The sequence below is a fragment of the Drosophila subpulchrella genome, unplaced genomic scaffold, assembly GCF_014743375.2.
Source record: "Drosophila subpulchrella strain 33 F10 #4 breed RU33 unplaced genomic scaffold, RU_Dsub_v1.1 Primary Assembly Seq33, whole genome shotgun sequence".
Taxonomy (NCBI): Eukaryota; Metazoa; Arthropoda; class Insecta; order Diptera; family Drosophilidae; genus Drosophila; species Drosophila subpulchrella.
In genome coordinates, this window is record NW_023665570.1 from 1,398,249 (window position 1) to 1,419,060 (window position 20,812).

Consider the following 20,812-nt stretch of genomic DNA (forward strand, 5'->3'; position numbering starts at 1 on the left):
TCGCGTATTAATTTAAATGTAAGAAGGCACGAGAGAATAAATCTTCTATCGACTGAGCGTTGCTTGTGGGACACTGACAACTCTACGCTCGAACAGTTACATTGTAAAGTAAGCAAGAGAGAGAGAGTAAGAGAATAGCACACCAAAAGTCTACCAGAGATTCGGCAGTTTGCGAGAGAGTTTAAATTACAGTTGTAATATAGAGCGGGAGAGAGAGTGGGAATAAAAGATTTTAGCAAGATTAGTGAGTGTAAAATTACACTAACAAAGCTAGGAGATTAAACAAATCTAATAGAAATGTTAAAATAACTATAACCACATACCCGTTTACTGGGGGATCTAGTCAAAAACACTAACACAACTATTAGGCAAAGCTTTGTTAAAAAACAAACACAAGACACTCGCAAAAAATCACTGAATAAAACAAAAACTCAGAGCACAAAAGTAAACACATCTGTTCACAAGCGACGCTAAATCGATTTCTGGGAAAATGTTCTCAAGGAGTTGTTCTTTAAGATAAAGCAATAAAAAAAATTTTAGATTTTTTGAAAATAAAAAAGGTATATAACCCCTTAAGGGTTTTCGGGTTTCTTGTATAACATTCTCAAAACTACTCTCTGCTGAATGCTGAGTATTTTGATCTGAGACATATTCATTACTTTCCGTTAAGTTATTAATTTGAATCCTTGATAAAGCGTCCGCAACAACATTTGTTGCTCCTGGCTTGTAAACAATTTTGGGTGAATAGCTTTTAATAAAGGAATACCATCTTTTCATCTCGATATTTGGATTTTTTTGAGAAATGGAAAATGAAACAGGTTGGTGATCGGTATAGATCTCGATGTTGTTAACCCCATATAAGTAATTTCGAAGATTTTTAAAAGCCCATACAATGGCTAAAAGTTCGTTTTTATTTATTGCGTATGATTGTTCGGTTTTGGTCAGAGTTTTTGAAATAAATGTAATTGGTTTTCTTCCTGAGAAAGAACAGCACCAATTGCTAAGTCAGATGCGTCAGTTGTTAGAGTACATTTTTTATTATAGTCCGGTTGTACTAGTTCTACTTGTGCAATTAAATTTTCTTTGAGCTCGTTAAAAGCTCTTACAGCTGAATCATCAAACTGTATTAAAGTTTTACGTGATGCCTTTTTTGATACTTTGCCGTTTTGGCCTTCTAAATATTTTGTTAAAGGCTTAGCTATCTTTGCGTAATTTTTTCTGTAATATCCTGTAAGGCCTAGGAAGCGTCTAAGCTCTCGAATATTTTTAGGTATCGGATATTTTACAAATGTAGAAATTTTTTCGGGATCGGGTTTGATCACATTGTGAGAAACAACGTAACCGAGAAAATTGGTTTCTAGTTTAAAGAACTTTGATTTTTCAATTGAAATTTTCATGTTTGCGTTCAGCAAAATTTTAATAATGAGAATTAAATCTTTGTAATTTTGTTCAATTGTTTTTGAAAATATAATTATGTCATCCATATAAACGTGACATGTTTTACCCACTTGTTCTCTTAAAATATCATCCATCGCTCGTTGGAATATTCTTGGAGCGTTGGTCAAACCGAAAGGCATTCTTAGGAATTCGTATTTTCCATTGTTTATTGAAAATGAGGTTTTCAGAATATCTGGTTCATTCATGAGAATCTGATGAAATCCAGATTCCAAGTCAATTGTTGAAAAGTATTTGGCATTTCCAATATTTGACAGAATCACTAAAGGGTCCTGCAGTGGATATCTATCAGGAATAGTATTTTCATTAAGTTTTTTATAATCAATTACGAGTCTGAGTTTTGGAGTTCCGTCTTTATTAAAACCCTTTTTTGGTACCACTAGTACAGGTGAATTATAAGGACGTCTACTTGGCCTTATAATTTCTTCTTTTAGCATTCAACTTTTTTCAGAATTTACAAAATCTGAAGCTGATAGAGCATAAGGGTATTTTTTGCTGTAAATGGCCCTATCATTTACGGTGTTTATTTCACCGCGGATATCTGTCCTAAAAGGAATCTGCATATTTATTTTAGAATGCTCTTCATTGATAATAATTAATATTTCATTCTCCAGATCTTTTCTTTGATCTGCAGACGATATTTTTATGTTGTTTATTTTTTGATTGTCGGATAGTTCAACGACGGCGTGTTCAGAATTTTTAAATTCCAAACGTTTATTTTTGTCGGATTTCTCAACGACGGCGCGTTCAGGAATTTTAATTCCCAAACTTTTATTTCTGTCGGATATTTCAACGACGGCGTGTTCGGAATTTTTGAATTCCAAACTTTTATTTTTGTCGGATTTTTCAACGACGGCGTTTTCAGGATTTGTATATCCCAAACTAAATTCGCTTTGATTTCAGATTCGGATCTGATTTGAGCCTTTTCATCAAAGTATTTTTTTAATATGAATTCTTTTAATGGAAGAACGGTGTTTTCTTCTGTTAAAGAATGTTGGTTTAAAATGTTTCCGTTATCATAATTTAATTTTTCTTCTATTCCATTATATTTAATAACTCCCTTAGCTGTATCAATTACAGCTCCTATTTATACCCGTTACTCGTAGAGTAAAAGGGTATACTAGATTCGTCGGAAAGTATGTAACAGGCAGAAGGAAGCGTTTCCGACCCCATAAAGTATATATATTCTTGATCAGGATCACTAGCCGAGTCGATCTAGCCATGTCCGTCTGTCCGTCTGTCCGTCTGTCCGTCTGTCTGTCCGGATGAACGCTGAGATCTTGGAAACTATGAAAGCTAGGCTATTGAGATTTGGCGAGCAGATTCCTGAGCTTCCTACGCAGCGCAAGTTTGTTTCATTAGAGTGCCACGCCCACTCTAACGCCCAGAAACCGCCCAAAACTGTGGCTTCTACAGTTTTGTTGCTAGAGTAAAAATTTAAACTGAAATGAATTGTTCTTATCAATACCTATCGATTGACCCAAAAAAAAGTTTGCCACGCCCACTTTAACGCCCACAAACCGCCCACAAACTTCAAAAAATCGTAAATATGAACGCGGATATCTCGGAAACTATCAAAGATAGAGTATTGGGATTTAAGATTTAGATTCCGTAGCCTTGTACGCAGCGCATGTTTGTTATGCGAATATGCCACGCCCACTCTACCGCCCACAAACCGCCCAAGCCTGTGGCGCCCACAATTTTTATGCTAGATAAAAAAATTTAACTGAAATGTATATGTCTCGTCAATACCTATCGATTAATCCAAAAAAAAATTTGCCACGCCTACCCTAACGCCCACAATGCTTAAATCTGTCTTCCGCCGGTAGGTGGCGCATTTAAATCTCGCTTTGCTGCTTGCATATCTCCATTTCCCTTTGGTCCCTTTAGCTGAGTAACGGGTATCTGATAGTCGAGGTACTCGACTATAGCGTTCTTCCTTATTTTTTAATAGGTTATAGCCGACCATTAAATCTGAGTCTAGCCCATCTATTTCATAAAAAGTATATCGCGTATCAAAAATTGTTATCATATGATAATATTTAATTATCCATTCACTGTGGATACTCTTTTGTATATTGGAAGCTCGTTCTCATTTTTATAAATTCCTGTTCTTCTATAACACGAGGTTGCCCCAGTGTCAATTAATATTTTTAATTTTTTATTTATTTTCGGGTCATTTCTAATTAAGTAGGGTAAGCCTACTCCTGACTTTTGTCTAAAAAATGGTTCTCCTCAATGTTATTTAGTCACATCGTCTTGTTAGCCGGTTGGTTAACAGTTCCAGTTGGTACCCTTTTATTTTGGGCTTGGCCTTGCTGAGTGTTCTGGGTATCAAACTTTTTAGTTTGATCCCACTTGTTCTGGCTATAATTATTATTTTGATATTTATTATAGCTTTGATTATAGCCGATTTTAGCCCTATTCTGAACCTGGATAGACTCGTCTACCTCCATTGGTTCCGGCTTATTTTGTGGCTGCCTATAGGTGTTCCACTGATTTTGTTGGTTATTATTAAATCTACCCTGGTTACAAGAATTATTTTTATTCTGATTATAATAACCATAAGTATTTTTATTCAGGTTGTTGTCATGATTAAACCTTAAATTACTATTGTTTCGCTGGTTACTGTAACTATAGTTATACCCGTTACTCGTAGAGTAAAAGGGTATACTAGATTCGTCGGAAAGTATGTAACAGGCAGAAGGAAGCGTTTCCGACCCCATAAAGTATATATATTCTTGATCAGGATCACTAGCCGAGTCGATCTAGCCATGTCCGTCTGTCCGTCTGTCCGTCTGTCCGTCTGTCCGTCTGTCCGTATGAACGCTGAGATCTTGGAAACTATAAGAGCTACAATACTGGGATTAGGCATGCAGATTCCTGAGATTCCTGCGCAGCGCAAGTTTGTTTCAAAAGAGTGCCACGCCCACTCTAACGCCCACAAACCGCCCAAAACTGTGGCTCCTACAGTTTTGATGCTAGAACAAAAATTTTAACTGAAATGTATTGTTCTCATCAATACCTACCGACTGACCTAAAAAAAAATTTGCCACGCCCACTTTAACGCCCACAAACCGCCCACAAACTTCAAAAAATCGTAAATATGAACGCGGATATCTCGGAAAATATCAAAGATAGAGAAACGAGTTTTCAGATTTAGATTCCGTAGGCTTGAGCGCAGCGCAAGTTTGTTACGCGAATATGCCACGCCCACTCCAACGCCCACAAACCGCCCAAGTCTGTGGCGCCCACAATTTTCATGGTAGATAAAAAATTTAAACTGAAATGTATTGGTCTCGTCAATACCTATCGATTGATTTAAAAAAAAGTTTGCCACGCCCACTCTAACGCCCACAAACCGCCCAAGCCTGTGGCGCCCACAATTTTCGTGCTAGATAAAAAATTTTAACTTAAATGTATTGGTCTCGTCAATACCTATCGATTGATTTAAAAAAAACTTTGCCACGCCCACTCTAATGCCCACAACGCTTAAATCTGTCTACCGCCGGTAGGTGGCGCATTTGCTGCTTGCATATCTCCATTTTCCTTTGGTCCCTTTAGCTGAGTAACGGGTATCTGATAGTCGAGGTACTCGACTATAGCGTTCTTCCTTGTTTTGTTGTCTTGTCTTGTGGTTGAAATGTGTTTGTCCATTTCCACTAGAGTTTGGCTTGCAATGTTTTCTCTGAGTAGTTGAGAAACTATTTGCGAAATGAGCCCTCATGTTGTTGCTTTCCAATTCCTGAACTATGACCATTGCATTTGGTAGGTCAGGTGGATTCATTGAGAAAATAGTATCTGAAATTTGGCCGTTGAGGCCGGTAATGAAAACTCTAAGAGCTGTCTTCCTATGTTTCTCATTCATTTCCGCTGTTATCGGTTTGTTTCTACCGTAGGTCAAAATAGTTTTATTAATTAGTAGAGTTAATTTTCTATTAACTGTACCATAATAATCCATTATGGATAATTTTCCCTGACTCAATACACTTAATTCCTTTTCAATAATGTAAATTGGTCGTTTGTCGCTAAAGACAAAGTCAAGTCTGGCCATTATGGCATCGAAATTTAATACCGTACCGTTATGGGTTAAGGCATCGTTTGCCATTCCTGTTATTTTGTTTCTTAATATAGACAAGGAAGAATAAAATCTTTCACTCCCTCTGGCATATTGCCCCAGGGCTACTTCAGCAGATTCCCTCCAGCTTACATATTTATCCTCTTAACCTTTACATTCCCTAACAGATTTGATGATATTTGGATCTACAATCTCTATCTGGTAATCCTCAACCGTTTTAATTTTGTGAGAAAGCTGCGATCTTAAGTTTACAATCTCCTCCTTTAATGGATTTAATTCAAAATTTACAATTTGTTTAATTACATTTCCTACATTTAACATTGTACTGTTTGTTATTGCCTGATGGTTTGTATGTTCTTGAGGCGGATTCATGTGGAGTCTTTTATTTGCTCCAGTCTGGCTGGTTGAAGGTTCTGACATTTTGCGAAGTTTTTCGAAATTAGAAATTAACTCTTCCACTTTGTATATTTATATTTCCTTTCTTACAAATTTTTTATATAATAATATTAATATAAAATATATGATAATAATAATAAAAAAAGATAGTATCGCTCACGAATCGTCCTCCTTATTTTTTTCTTCTCGTTGTTTTTTAGCCTGTTGGGGTCGTCCTCATCTTGAATGATGATCCTGATTGGGGTCGTTCTTCCTTTTTTTGTTTTTAGACTTTATCTTGGGGTCTTCCTTCTTTTATCGGTTTTTAAATTGGGGTCTTCCTTCTTTTCCGATGTTTATATTTGGCGAGGGATTGCCCTTCAGCCTGTTTTCTTAGAATGTCTTTTTGTTGATGATTTTGAAGATTTTTAAAATTTTTTTTTTTAAACATTTGCTTAATTAAATTGTTTTTCGCAATAGTTATTTATTACGATGAAATTTTTTGTCACTTTTTGATTTTTATATTGTCCGAGCAGTGAATTTATGTTACGATCAATATTTTGTAATTTGAGATTTTAAGGGGATTATTTCGTTAATTATTTTTCACCTTAGTTTTTTTGATCAACACAAACATTTTATTTTTTGCCGGTTGTATAGAGTTTAAGGGGATAATTGCATTTATTAATTTCCACCTTATTTTTATCAACACAGGCTTTATTTATTCGTCGGTTGTATCGGGTTTTTGGCCGCGCTAAGTTATTTTTTTACTTTAAGACTTTTTTGTGTTTATTTTAAAGCTTTGGTTTTAGAATTTTTAATCACACTGCCCCACGTTGGCGGCCAATTAAGTCTCTCACTTGTGAATTAATTAAAATAAATGTATTTCTGTTTTTTAATCACTTATTCACTATTAAAATTATTTTAATAACATTATTATTTACTTTTTCTCGATTTGTTATACTGCTCGATTCGGATCTCATGACGGACTGCCTGCTCTCTACTTCAACGATCAATAATCAAACCTCGGCTTAAGAGATTTTATCCCAAAAAATTGATAAATAGAGAATGACTCAAGAGAGTCGGAAAATAGGATGATGCAATTTGCCAATTAAATTTGAAGTCCAATCTTGGCCGGAAATTGGTGTTTACATTAGCGGAGTTTAGGGACCGCTTTGGGGATCTTTTTGTTTACGTTAGCGGACTCGGGGCTCGCTTTGGGGATCTTTTGTTTACGTTAGCGGACTCAGGGCTCGCTTGGGACTCCGATGTTTACAATATCGGTTTGGATGTTTACAGCATCCGTTTGATTTGGGCTGCGTGAAATTGATCTGGGTGGGAATGATTCGGAGGAATGGTTGACAGAAATAGCTGACCACGGACTTATCTCGGGTCTGTCAGAGTTATTTGGAAATTAGCTCTCGGCTCAAAGTTGTTTATGAATTGGGTAAGAGCCCCTAAATAATGTGTCGTCTAACTTGCATGCAAACTGCGCAGTTACAAGTGGAAAAAAAAACTCCGCTGCGTGGATAGGAATGCTAGCATACAACATAACATATGTTCATAGAAATCTGTGTTTGTTAATATCATTCAATTTACTTAATTATTTCAGACATTAGCTTATAAGATAGTAATTATTAGTTTACGTTACGTACGTTTATGTTTGTGTATATATGTATGTATGAAAAACAGTTATTACAACACATTACCGATATCGTTTTCTTAGGAAAAACGTGCTCGAATTAAAATCAAAGACAAACTAACACAAATTGTAGAAAAATAATTTTAATTACGCTGTAAGTATGAAAGGGCTTTTATGAGGTTGAATTCCTGGAGCAGGTCCTCCAATTTTTGGTCGTGTTTGTTGTTACTCATTAAACACACCGCACAGTTTTATCATATTCAAAGAAGTGAATTTGCAGCGACATAGGCGCCGCTTATTTATATAACTTTTCGGTAATGTAACGAACCGCTACACTTATAAAATCTTTAGGCCAGATGTCACCTCGAGATGCCAGCGCACGCGATAAGATGTTCTCCGGCTGTGGCTCTTCGGCTATGGGTGTGATGGTCTTGCCAACATTTCAGAATGCCTATTCATAATAAAACTGGGATACTCGCGTGCCTCACCAAACTGACCGGTATAGAGAATACCACACATATCATAATGCTGGACCTTTCCTATCTATTCCCATTCCGACTGATCCGCCGTTCTCGCCTCCTTCGATGTTCCGGAGGTCCTGGTCACGCCCACCCTACCAATGGTCGCTCTCACCCTCAGCGCTTAACAGCCTGAGCGACCCTTTTTTTTTCTCAAGTGCTATTCTACATTGCAAGTCAACGCCAGCCGCGGCCAACACAAATAACTTTTAGCACATTATAAACATTTTAGTTATTGTAAAATACAAACATAACTTATCATACAGTAAACGATATAAAATTCGATACGAATAGACGAATTACATTACATTTAAAATTTCAAGATTAAAGATATTTGGACAAAAAAAAACTAGTGAGAGCTTTCGCAAAACCCCTTGGTGGATTTTGCCTATATTAGTAAAGGAACGATTTTTTTGCCGTGCTTGCAAATATTAGGATTTTTTTTTGGGCATTTCAAATTCAAATTTTAAGGAAAATTTGTCAGACCATTTCGTCGACTGCCAAATAAAACTAAACTCGAAGCGAACAAAGAGCTTGAAATCCACGCGATCGAGCTTTTTAGCTCATGCTCTCCCGGTTCGCTCAGACGTTATCGTAAATTTTTCTATTTCTTGCTCTCTCGGCCGTCCCTTCTGATCTTTCCTTCTTATATCTCACCCTTCGATTTATTCCATTTATTTCCTACTCCCTTTTTTTTTGTAATAAATAGATGAAAATTTTGACTCACCACTGTTTTAAATCCGTCGACGAAAGCGCTTTCCTCGGGATGATGAGAGCTGTGAAGGGGGAAAAATGCAAAAAAAAAGAAGAGGGGAAAAGGAGACACTCAAACCGACACACTAACTTGCGGGAAGTGACTTTAGGCCTTCCACGACGCGTGCGGCTGGTGCGAAAAGCGTTTACTTTCGCGTAAATTTATTTTTTTAGCAAAATTCTCCTTTCCGCGGCGGAGCGCAACGAAGGCGATTGGCGTGGTTCGATCCGTACGGAAGACTGAAAGCTCCCGCTTATGCGTAGCCCCGCCTCTCTTTACCCTCAAAACCGATAGCGGCTGTTCTTACGGCTCAATTTAAGTTTTGCTGTCGTAGGTCGAGATTTTTGTAAATCTTAAAGCTACGGGTATCTGAACTGGGACTCTCCTCTCCTTTTTTCCCGTAAATGCATGGCCTGTACCGCCGCGGATTATGGGGTCTCAGCAGCTGGTTAAAATTTGGTCAGGTTAGGTTGAAATTTCATATATAAAATTAATGCTTGTTTTCCAACGCTGCTGTTGCCGACTTTTCAGCTTGGCCGCTGACTTTTCAGTTTGGCCGCCGATTTTCCAGCTTGCGTTTGGCACCAAAATCCACATCCGCTTTTTCTTTCTTCCCCAGCTCCTTCTCGGGGACTTTTCGAATCGCCTAAGGCCGACCGCCTACAATAATTTTCCGGCTAAACTCAATTGCCTAAACATTCCCTTTTCTATCAAAGACTCACCAGTCTAGGCACGATCCAACCGCAAAATTAAACAGATGGAAAATTTTCCCTTTAGGTCACTCGCGAACTGACTTGAGGTTGACTGCGTCTGTACTCTGCCACTGCCGAAAAAGAAAAGACAGCATCCGCCGCTGCCGACCCACCGGTAAGCTCGGTCGTGGGGCAAGGTGAATTTCTAGGGCCGCTTGACATTTGCCGCTGTTACTCTCCTAGAACCAATAGCTACCTATAACCCCTTTCTAGGCCTGACACAGGTGGCGCCACCGCTGGGCTTAATCCGACCCACAGATGGAGCTGCTAAACTATCTATTATCTTAGACAAGCGCTTCAGTAACTTCAAGAGCGGAGTTCGGTCTATTTCTTCTCACTCTCATTTTTTTACGTCTTTCCCTCACGTCCCTCGTCAACAGCCGCATAACCGAGATTGATTTTATGTCGGAATACTAAAATCGACATCTCTTCCGTTATGAAACCGAGAAGAAAAAGGTGAGAAGACGCAATACTAAAACCGAGAAGAATCGATCTCGATTTTTTCCGATCTCAATTTTTCTGGGTGTAGACTGTTGTCTTGGCATGCAGATTCTGCGCAAGTTGGTTTCTGCAGGGTGCAACGCCCATACATAACAATAGTCTAGGTCCCACATTTTTTAAAATTCTTTAAAAATTGGAATAGATGGAACTCCGGGAAGATTCTTCTTCTTTCAATCGAAACAGTTAAAGTAAAAAATTCTTCCTGCCCTAAGAAAAAAATTCAATTTCTCTTTCAAATTTGAAATGGCATTTCTTTCCATTTCGAAAAGAGGTTAGCCGAGATGCACATGTGCCGCATCATCCTTGGGTAATATGATCTGGTAATGACCGTTGAACTGATGCCATGATAAATTCCTCGGATGTAAATTTTCTGAGTTTGCATTGTCTGTCATTTCATTACTACATTGTATGTTTTTTGACGGCTTCATTCATTATAGGCTATCGATATCTAAAGTACAATTTCGTCATATTTCCCTTTATGGCTTTTGCCTTTATTAGGTCGGATGTTTTACCGACTATAGTGTTTTGCAATTTCTGTATAATTTCATTGAAAGTGGTTAAATTTTGGACTTTATATAAGGTAGATCTTATTATTTTGGACATTATCACCTTAACGGCTTACTCTTCAAATGAGCTTGTTGTTGGGTTTACCAATCTCGAAGCTGTTATTAATGTTTCAAGATGTTGTTTTTGGTTGTTAAGCTCTGGGTCTAATAATGAAAATGCTTATATTTATCATCAAATGATGGTTATGCCGAAAAGCTAGATCTTCGGAAGCCGTCGGCCAATCAGCTTCACAAGACTACTATGAAAGTGATTCACGATCCTCGGTTCAGGAATGCAGCGCAACATCGCCAGAAACTCTTGCTGGATCAGCGCTCAACAGCTCTGGACACTGCTGTATACTGGACGGAGTATGTGCTGCGTCACAATGGCGCTTATCATCTTCAGTCTCCTTCACGCAGTATGACGTGAGTTTGTAGAGATTTCTTTAGTATAACCACTTTCATAATTTTTCTCTTTACGCAGTTGGCGGCAGTATTATTTACTCGATGTACTTGCGGTTTTTTTATTTTTACTTTACAGTCTGATTTTATTAGTAAAGCGTATGGATTTTCGGTCTGAAAAGCTACAGAGCCTTCCTTTGCTGAGACCTGACTTGCATTCAAAGGCAAAAACAAAGTCAGGTCCCACATTTTTTAAAATTCTTTAAAAATTGGAATAGATGGAACTCCGGGAAGATTCTTCTTTTTTCAATCGAAACAGTTAAAGTAAAAAATTCTTCCTATCCTAAGAAAAAAATGCAATTTGTCTTTCAAATTTGAAATGGCATTGCTTTCCATTTCGAAAAGAGGTTAGCCGAGATGCACATGTGGCGCATCATCCTTGGGTAATATGATCTGGTAATGACCGTTGAACTGATGCCATGATAAATTCCTCGGATGTAAATTTTCTGAGTTTGCATTGTCTGTCATTTCAGTACTACATTGTATGTTTTTTGACGACTTCATTCATTATAGGTTATCGATATCTAAAGTAAAATTTCGTCATTTTTCCCTTTATGGCTTTTGCCTTTATTACGTCGGATGTTTTACCGACTATAGTGTTTTGCAATTTCTGTATAATTTCTTTGAAAGTGGTTAAATTTTGGACTTTATATAGGTTAGATCTTATTATATTGGACATTATCACCTTAACGGCTTAGGCCTAATATTCAACCTAACAAAAAGTCGTCCAAAACCAAAAATTGTATATGAAAAACGTCACAAAAATTTGGAACGTTTTTTTTATATGAACTTTTTGGTTTTTGGACGACATTTTGTTAGGTTGAATACTAGGCCTTACTCTTCAAATGAGCCTTTTGTTGGGTTTACCAATCTCGAAGCTGTTATTAATGTTTCAAGATGTAGTTTTTGGTTGTTAAGCTAGACCCAGAGCTAGAGAATAATAAAAATGTGTATATTTATCATCAAAAATCGTTTTGTTGTTTTTCAATGTGATCTCCAGCAAGATTTATACATGCGCTTACCCAATTGTCATAGCATCTTTTCCACTCATATGGTTACACCTCCAAAACATGGTTTTTGAACGCTTCAACAGCATCTTCTGGCGATGAAAATCGGTTACCACGCATTTTTCTATTGATGTCCTTGTTTGCAAATTCAGGACTGTACGGCGACCATTTGCTTCGAAATGCTTTTTCTACAAACAACTTTCGTTGAATTTGGCTCATCTTCGAGGACCCACACGGTCGATTGCTGTTTTGTTTCGGCCTCATATGCATAGATCCATGATCAAGCGGGATCTAACGGGAACAAACCTTGTTTATGGCCAAGTGTTCATGCAATATCGAGTGTGTGCTGGTAGAAGAAATGGTTAAGGATGCCTCTAATTCACGGTATGTCACATGACAATCTTGCATTATCAGTTCACGCGCGTCTTCGAGCGAGCGTCGTCCACGATTAAATGTATTAAACCAGTTTTAAGCGGTGCTTCATCGCTACACAAAGGTTTAAGTTCATCGATATTCTCTTGTCGCAATAATCACATCAAAAGTTTCGATAAATAATTGTTCGAAAATATTTACGAGTTGATTCAATTTTTCTGCCAAGGTAAGTTTTTAATTATTTACTCTTGGGCGGTGCAAAAAAATGAAATTTGAGTATAATCCCTTTGCACGTTAATTATTTGATATATTTTACCTTTACCGATGCATAAATTAAATTAAATTGGACCTTATATCTGAAAACCGTTTGTCTCCTTTAAACAGTCGTGCGACGCGATGCTCGGCGATGAAGAGACCAAGGAGCTGGCAAGCCGAAGCTTTAATTTGGCCATATTAGACGGAGCATTCCCAGAGTGCTTTCTGGGATTAATGCACCAGTACAAGATCCCATTTATGTACATAAACACGGTGGGCTTCTACACAGGCAGTATCTCAACTGCAGGAAACCCCGTTAGCTACGCTATAACCCCGAACTTTTATTCTCGATTTACGGATACAATGAGTCTCTACGAAAGGGCAATAAACACGGCCATGCAGATTGGTCAAGAGCTGATGCATATGGTAAGTGACATTTGGGCTTATACGTAACATTTACTTACATAATTTTGTATGTTAATTATAGTATGTTATGCGTCAAACACATCTTGTGCTGCGAAAACATTTTGGGGCCAACATACCGCATCCTTACGAGTTGTCGCGCAATGTGAGCTTCATTTTGCAGAACGGACACGCAGTCCTATCTTATCCTAGAGCCTTTAATCCGAATGTAGCAGAGGTGGCTTGTATTCACTGTAAACCAGCCAGAAAACTTCCCAGGAACCTTGAGGACTTCATAGGTGCTTCTGGAGTCTCGGGATTCATTTATGTTTCTATGGGCTCTTCTGTAAAGGCTGCAAATATGCCAGAGGCGTTGCGTCGCATGCTTGTGAAAACCTTTGCACGCCTGCCATACCATGTGTTGTGGAAGTATGAAGGTAGTTCCGAAGACATAAAGGAACTTACTGCAAATGTAAAACTTTCAAGATGGCTACCGCAACAGGACATCTTAGGCCACCCCATGCTACGTGCCTTTGTAACCCACGGGGGCTTGCTAAGCATGTTCGAGACGGTATTTCATGGAGTGCCCGTCGTGACAATGCCGGTATTCTGCGATCACGATGTTAACTCAGCTAAGGCTGTGGTTGATGGTTATGCCGAAAAGCTAGATCTTCGGACGCTGTCGGCCAATCAGCTTCACAGGACTATTATGAAAGTGATTCACGATCCTCGGTTCAGGAATGCAGCGCAACATCGCCAGAAACTCTTGCTGGATCAGCGCTCAACAGCTCTGGACACTGCTGTATACTGGACGGAGTATGTGCTGCGTCACAATGGCGCTTATCATCTTCAGTCTCCTTCACGCAATATGACGTGAGTTTGTAGAGATTTCTTTAGTATAACCACTTTCATAATTTTTCTCTTTACGCAGTTGGTGGCAGTATTATTTACTCGATGTACTTGCGGTTTTCTTATTTTTACTTTACAGTCTGATTTTATTAATAAAGCGTATGGATTTTCGGTCTGAAAAGCGACAGAGCCTTCCTTTGCTGAGACCTGACTTGCATTCAAAGGCAAAAACAAAGTCAAAGAAGCTGTAAACAGATCGCTGGATATTGGTTTTCCATTTGATGTTTTAAGTCCAAGGGGAAGTTTTTGTGATTTGTTAAGTTCCAAATAAGGGTCTGCAAGAAAGTCTTTACTGCTGTTCCAAATATTGTTTGGATAAATCATTTTGTGAATACATGTCTATAATAATATTTGTAAAAAAAATAAATCGAAGTTTTAATACTCTATGCAGGTCTAACGAACTGGAATAACAAACGAATACCAATTATTAAATATTAAACGTAGTAAATATCTTTAAAAGCACATTAATCCGATGTTTTACACTATTCTGCCTATGGTAGGGAAAGCCAATTAGGCAAGCAATAAATAAAAAATAGAAACTGACGTATTACTCGAGTAGGAATGGGACTATTTGAACACAACACAGCCTATTTTATATTAAATTAACTTTTCTATTTAGCTGAAACTTACATGATTTTAAAAAAACGATAATATGTATATTACTTGTCCGTTCTTTTAAAAAACGAACACTTTTTTGTTTCACATTTTTGATTTGCCTGAATCTTTTTTTACGTGTGCTGTTTGGCAACTAAACCACATGTATCAGGACTTTAACGGAAAAAAATAATTTTTTTAGTTGGAATTTTTTCAAATAGCTCCTCGGTTCAAAATCTATTTATCCAGTTGTAGTTATCCGACGACTTAAATTTTTTTGTATTTAATCCTCTGAAACATCAACTTTTAAAATTCAACCGTTTTTTATAAGTGAATAATTGTTTCTAACAAGACCTATGACTCCTTCTACGAACGCACGATGCAGCAAGCAGTACAAATCACTCCCTCTTACTCGAATCTTTTTTTACGTCAAAATCTTGATACACGTGTTTATTTATTTACCAAATAATATACGTAAAAAAAAGGTTCAGGAATATCAAAAATGTGAAAAAATATTTATTGCGAAATCCGTTTGGTTTTTAAAAGAACGGTCCATATGATGTATGACTTAATAAATATTGCAGTATTTCGTGACAACTTTGATATTAGCGAACACGCGCGCAGTAAGTGAAGTAATCGAGATATGGGCTCACTCGATAGGTAACCGACATTCATAACACCAGTTTCCAAGAATAAATCGACGAAATACGCCATGAAGGTGACCTTAGTTTTCCGGTAAGGTACATCTCCCTGATTAGGCAAAGGGCTCTTAAAATTTGTTGAATGGTACCCATTTACCATTTACCATTTTACGGATACAATGAGTCTCTACGAAAGGGCAATAAACACGGCCATGCAGATTGGTCAAGAGCTGATGCATATGGTAAGTGACATTTGGGCTTATACGTAACATTTACTTACATAATTTTGTATGTTAATTATAGTATGTTATGCGTCAAACACATCTTGTGCTGCGAAAACATTTTGGGGCCAACATACCGCATCCTTACGAGTTGTCGCGCAATGTGAGCTTCATTTTGCAGAACGGACACGCAGTCCTATCTTATCCTAGAGCCTTTAATCCGAATGTAGCAGAGGTGGCTTGTATTCACTGTAAACCAGCCAGAAAACTTCCCAGGAACCTTGAGGACTTCATAGGTGCTTCTGGAGTCTCGGGATTCATTTATGTTTCTATGGGCTCTTCTGTAAAGGCTGCAAATATGCCAGAGGCGTTGCGTCGCATGCTTGTGAAAACCTTTGCACGCCTGCCATACCATGTGTTGTGGAAGTATGAAGGTAGTTCCGAAGACATAAAGGAACTTACTGCAAATGTAAAACTTTCAAGATGGCTACCGCAACAGGACATCTTAGGCCACCCCATGCTACGTGCCTTTGTAACCCACGGGGGCCTGCTAAGCATGTTCGAGACGGTATTTCATGGAGTGCCCGTCGTGACAATGCCGGTATTCTGCGATCACGATGTTAACTCAGCTAAGGCTGTGGTTGATGGTTATGCCGAAAAGCTAGATCTTCGGATGCTGTCGGCCAATCAGCTTCACAAGACTATTATGAAAGTGATTCACGATCCTCGGTTCAGGAATGCAGCGCAACATCGCCAGAAACTCTTGCTGGATCAGCGCTCAACAGCTCTGGACACTGCTGTATACTGGACGGAGTATGTGCTGCGTCACAATGGCGCTTATCATCTTCAGTCTCCTTCACGCAATATGACGTGAGTTTGTAGAGATTTCTTTAGTATAACCACTTTCATAATTTTTCTCTTTACGCAGTTGGTGGCAGTATTATTTACTCGATGTACTTGCGGTTTTCTTATTTTTACTTTACAGTCTGATTTTATTAATAAAGCGTATGGATTTTCGGTCTGAAAAGCGACAGAGCCTTCCTTTGCTGAGACCTGACTTGCATTCAAAGGCAAAAACAAAGTCAAAGAAGCTGTAAACAGATCGCTGGATATTGGTTTTCCATTTGATGTTTTAAGTCCAAGGGGAAGTTTTTGTGATTTGTTAAGTTCCAAATAAGGGTCTGCAAGAAAGTCTTTACTGCTGTTCCAAATATTGTTTGGATAAATCATTTTGTGAATACATGTCTATAATAATATTTGTAAAAAAAATAAATCGAAGTTTTAATACTCTATGCAGGTCTAACGAACTGGAATAACAAACGAATACCAGTTATTAAATATTAAACGTAGTAAATATCTTTAAAAGCATATTAATCCGATGTTTTACACTATTCTGCCTATGGTAGGGAAAGCCAATTAGGCAAGCAATAAATAAAAAATAGAAACTGACGTATTACTCGAGTAGGAATGGGACTATTTGAACACAACACAGCCTATTTTATATTAAATTAACTTTTCTATTTAGCTGAAACTTACATGACTTTAAAAAAACGATAATATGTATATTACTTGTCCGTTCTTTTAAAAAACGAACACTTTTTTGTTTCACATTTTTGATTTGCCTGAAACTTTTTTTACGTGTGCTGTTTGGCAACTAAACCACATGTATCAGGACTTTAACGGAAAAAAATAATTTTTTTAGTTGGAATTTTTTCAAATAGCTCCTCGGTTCAAAATCTATTTATCCAGTTGTAGTTATCCGACGACTTAAATTTTTTTGTATTTAATCCTCTGAAACATCAACTTTTAAAATTCAACCGTTTTTTATAAGTGAATAATTGTTTCTAACAAGACCTATGACTCCTTCTACGAACGCACGATGCAGCAAGCAGTACAAATCACTCCCTCTTACTCGAATCTTTTTTTACGTCAAAATCTTGATACACGTGTTTATTTATTTACCAAATAATATACGTAAAAAAAAGGTTCAGGAATATCAAAAATGTGAAAAAATATTTATTGCGAAATCCGTTTGGTTTTTAAAAGAACGGTCCATATGATGTATGACTTAATAAATATTGCAGTTTTTCGTGACAACTTTGATATTAGCGAACACGCGCGCAGTAAGTGAAGTAATCGAGATATGGGCTCACTCGATAGGTAACCGACATTCATAACACCAGTTTCCAAGAATAAATCGACGAAATACGCCATGAAGGTGACCTTGGTTTTCCGGTAAGGTACATCTCCCTGATTAGGCAAAGGGCTCTTAAAATTTGTTGAATGGTACCCATTTTTTTTAAATATTAAAAACTTTCTTTTCACTATTTTATTTTCTAACTCTAGTTCTGATAAACCGAATTTGGTCATTAAAGACAGCACTGAGTTCCATTTATTAGTTTAGAAGCTACACTTCGTCAAAGTTGAATAAGTTGGAAGAAATGCAAAAACGCTGGCATAAAAACCGAAATTAGTTTAATGATTTTTTTTTTTGAAGGCTGAACATTAAAGAAAAATATGAGCCATTGATCACGACAATCCGTCGCTAAATCGGATTTTTAAATATTTTTAAACGTATATACCCAAATTCAGTATTCGGGAGCAGCTGCCGTTAAACATTATTTTAAATTTTCAGTGTTGGGGAAAGTCAAAATTTGGTGCAAGTAGTTATGTTACTCAGTTTTCTTGCTATAAGCGCTGGGCAAGCAAAAAGTATGCGATTGCAGTAAAAGCCTAGTACTCACATCGACGAAAACCGCGTGCTGCTAACGCTTTTCGTCGGGTTTGTTTTTTAGCGCGGTACTCAGATGAGCTAAAGAAATACCACAAAAAATACTTGATTTAGCGAGCGAATTTCGATAAACGCCGTTAGCCGCGGCCCAAAGAATAAGAAATTTAATCTTTGGCGGTGTACGTCCAAATGCGGTGTGGAAAATAAAAAATAACAAGAAAGAACGCTATAGTCGAGTACCTCGACTATCAGATACCCGTTACTCAGCTAAAGGGACCAAACGGAAATGGAGATAAGCAAGCAGTGAAGCGAGATTGAAATGCGCCACCTACCAGCGATGTCAATATATGGTTATGTGAGTGGTAGACAAATTTAGGCGTTATGGGCGTTAGAGTGGGCGTGGCAAACTTTTTTTGGGGTCAATCGATAGGTATTTACGAGACTAACACATTTCATGCATTTATCTAGCATGAAAATTGTGGGCGCCACTGCTTGGGCGGTTGTGGGCGTGGCAAGTTCGCGTAACAAACTTGCGCTGCGTACAAGGCTACGGAATCTAAATCTGAAATCCCAAATCTCTATCTTTGATAGTTTCCGAGACATCCGCGTTCATATTTCTGATTTTTTGAAGTTTGTGGGCGGTTTGTCGGTGTTAAAGTGGGCGTGGCACCCTGCTAAAACAAACTTGCGCTGCGAAGGAAGCTCAGGAATCTGCACGCCAAATCCGAGATCTCAGCGTTCATACGGACAGACAGACGAACAGACGGACATGGATAGATCGACTCGGCTAGTGATCCCGATTAAGAATATATAAGTAAAGACAAGACTATTTTCCGTTAAATTATAATCTTTACTTAGGAATCCGTTTGGATAACTATAGTTTAATTCTGTTTATTTAATATTTAGAAATCCATTTGGATAACTATAATTTATTGTTGGAATTTATACCGGAATCCGTTTGAATTCTTTGCGAGTCTGTTAAGAACTCATCAAAACTAACTTAAGTGTTCTATAAGAAAGCCAGGCAGAAGGCCCGACGTCGGCAGCGACGGTCAGAATCGACGGCGGGGCTATGGGCAGAATGCTGACCTTGTAGTTCCCATCCGCTGCATAGCCCGCTGCATTACTTGGCCGCTTTGGCTAACGGCCCTAGCGTGGGACCGCTGACTTAGCGCCTCGTGCCCGGTGCATTCCCCGACCACTCGGCGACTCGGATATCGGATTTCATTCTTTCAGACTGCCGATTTGAAGAATTGCATCCGGTCTTGCAACACCTTTGGGTTCCATGCTAACTCCTCCCTCCTTTAAGTGAAGGCCGTCCTCGGACTTCTTTAGCGTAGATTTTAGTACAGCTGTCAATTTACTTTGGCGGTTACGAACGCAACGTCGGTGGAGTTGATAGGTGATGAAGAGGCACACCGAAACGATTACTAAAGTAATACCGCTGGACAAAAGTGGCTTCGTTACAATTTCTTCTTTAAGGCGCTCGATGTGTTGGAGATTTTTCAGGCTTAGTTCGTGAAGAAAAGGCAGGCTCAGCTGTTCCTTGTGGCCCGTGATGTTTACGTGGGCTACCATTGATACTGCAGGTTTCTTCTTTAGTAAGCCATAGTGGTTTTGGAAGAGGGTCTCGTTCACCGTAACGTAGTCGTTGAAGGTTACCAAATATGTGCCCCTTGGAAGGTTTTTAGGGCTGCCATCGTGTTGAAGTTTCGCAGCCGCATCGTTGATGATGAGAATGCCGTCGTCGATTGTTATTATTGGACTGAGGTGGCCTGGAATGATGCTGCACTGGGCGACAGTTCCGGAAACCAATTCTTGAGCGCATGTTGAGGAGTCAGATTTTCTGCAGAAGGTGGTTCCAATTGAAGTGTCACACTGGTGGATGGCAAACGACTTTTTGCCGCAATCAGCGACCAAGCTGTTTTCCCCAAAGTCTAGAACCCTATCATTATGTTGTATTGGATAGATAGAAATTTTCTTACATACTAAGTTAGGTTTGGGGTATTTTATGAGGAAGTGTATTATGTCATTATTTTGAAATGCTTTTATCTGGGATACTTCTAAAAGATCAGTAATACTAAAGTTTGTGAGCTTTTCGTGATTAATTTCTTTGATATCAATTTCGTCCAGAATTACAGGATTTATTAAGTTAACCTTCGCTAATGTTATTGAGAATATTAGGTTTTCAAGATCATTTATTATAATTCTATTTTTGGCCAAGATTATTTCAAATAGGTGACTTTTGTCCATTTCGTCTGATTTGAAAATGAGTTTATTGATTGGGTTAATTCGTTTAAACGTGTTTGTACTCTAGAATTTATTTCTACCTGATTACTCTCTGATTCAATTAATTGGTTCTGTTTAAAGTTGACCTGTTCCCAGTCGTCGAAGTCTGGGTTACCTGCAATTGCTTTTAACGCTGATCCTAACATATTAATGCTCCGAGCATTTATATGATGAACTCTTATGAACTCCACTAAGGAATCTATCCGTCCGACATCCACGGTCAATATCCAATATCATGCGGTCTTGTGTAAAAGTATCGATTGTAGTCTTTGTTTCGAGTGCGTAAGATTCATATGAAGTAATATTTGTGGA

The 20,812-nt window shown here is 38.1% G+C and overlaps 2 protein-coding genes across 3 annotated transcripts in view; both read left to right on the forward strand.

Annotated features, from left to right (window-relative positions):
• Positions 1-14,397, forward strand: part of LOC119559699 (UDP-glycosyltransferase UGT5-like) — a 254,909-nt gene extending 240,512 nt beyond the window's left edge. The window contains exons 5-7 of one of the 2 annotated variants that reach the window (XM_037872761.1): positions 12,843-13,139; positions 13,201-13,988; positions 14,047-14,215. In XM_037872761.1, the coding sequence (XP_037728689.1) occupies positions 12,843-13,139; positions 13,201-13,988; positions 14,047-14,215 (1,254 nt within the window). Of the gene's footprint in view, positions 1-12,842; positions 13,140-13,200; positions 13,989-14,046 lie in introns of both variants that reach the window. The other variant, XM_037872760.1, reaches the window with a different exon arrangement.
• Positions 14,398-15,177: 780 nt separating this feature from the next.
• LOC119559694 (UDP-glycosyltransferase UGT5-like) lies at positions 15,178-16,744 on the forward strand. Its single transcript, XM_037872752.1, has 4 exons — positions 15,178-15,241; positions 15,377-15,501; positions 15,563-16,350; positions 16,409-16,744. The coding sequence occupies exons 1-4, from the start codon at positions 15,178-15,180 to the stop codon at positions 16,575-16,577; spliced, it is 1,146 nt and encodes a 381-aa protein (XP_037728680.1). The 3' UTR covers positions 16,578-16,744.
• The last annotated feature ends 4,068 nt before the right edge of the window (positions 16,745-20,812 follow it).

Coding starts and splice junctions, on each gene's coding strand:
- LOC119559694 (XM_037872752.1), top strand. CDS start 15,178: ATGTATGACTTAATAAATATTGCAGTATTTCGTGACAACTTTGATATT. Junction 15,242..15,376: donor TATTAGCGAACACGCGCGCA/GTAAGTGAAGTA, acceptor CTCCCTGATTAG/GCAAAGGGCTCTTAAAATTT. Junction 15,502..15,562: donor GTCAAGAGCTGATGCATATG/GTAAGTGACATT, acceptor TGTTAATTATAG/TATGTTATGCGTCAAACACA.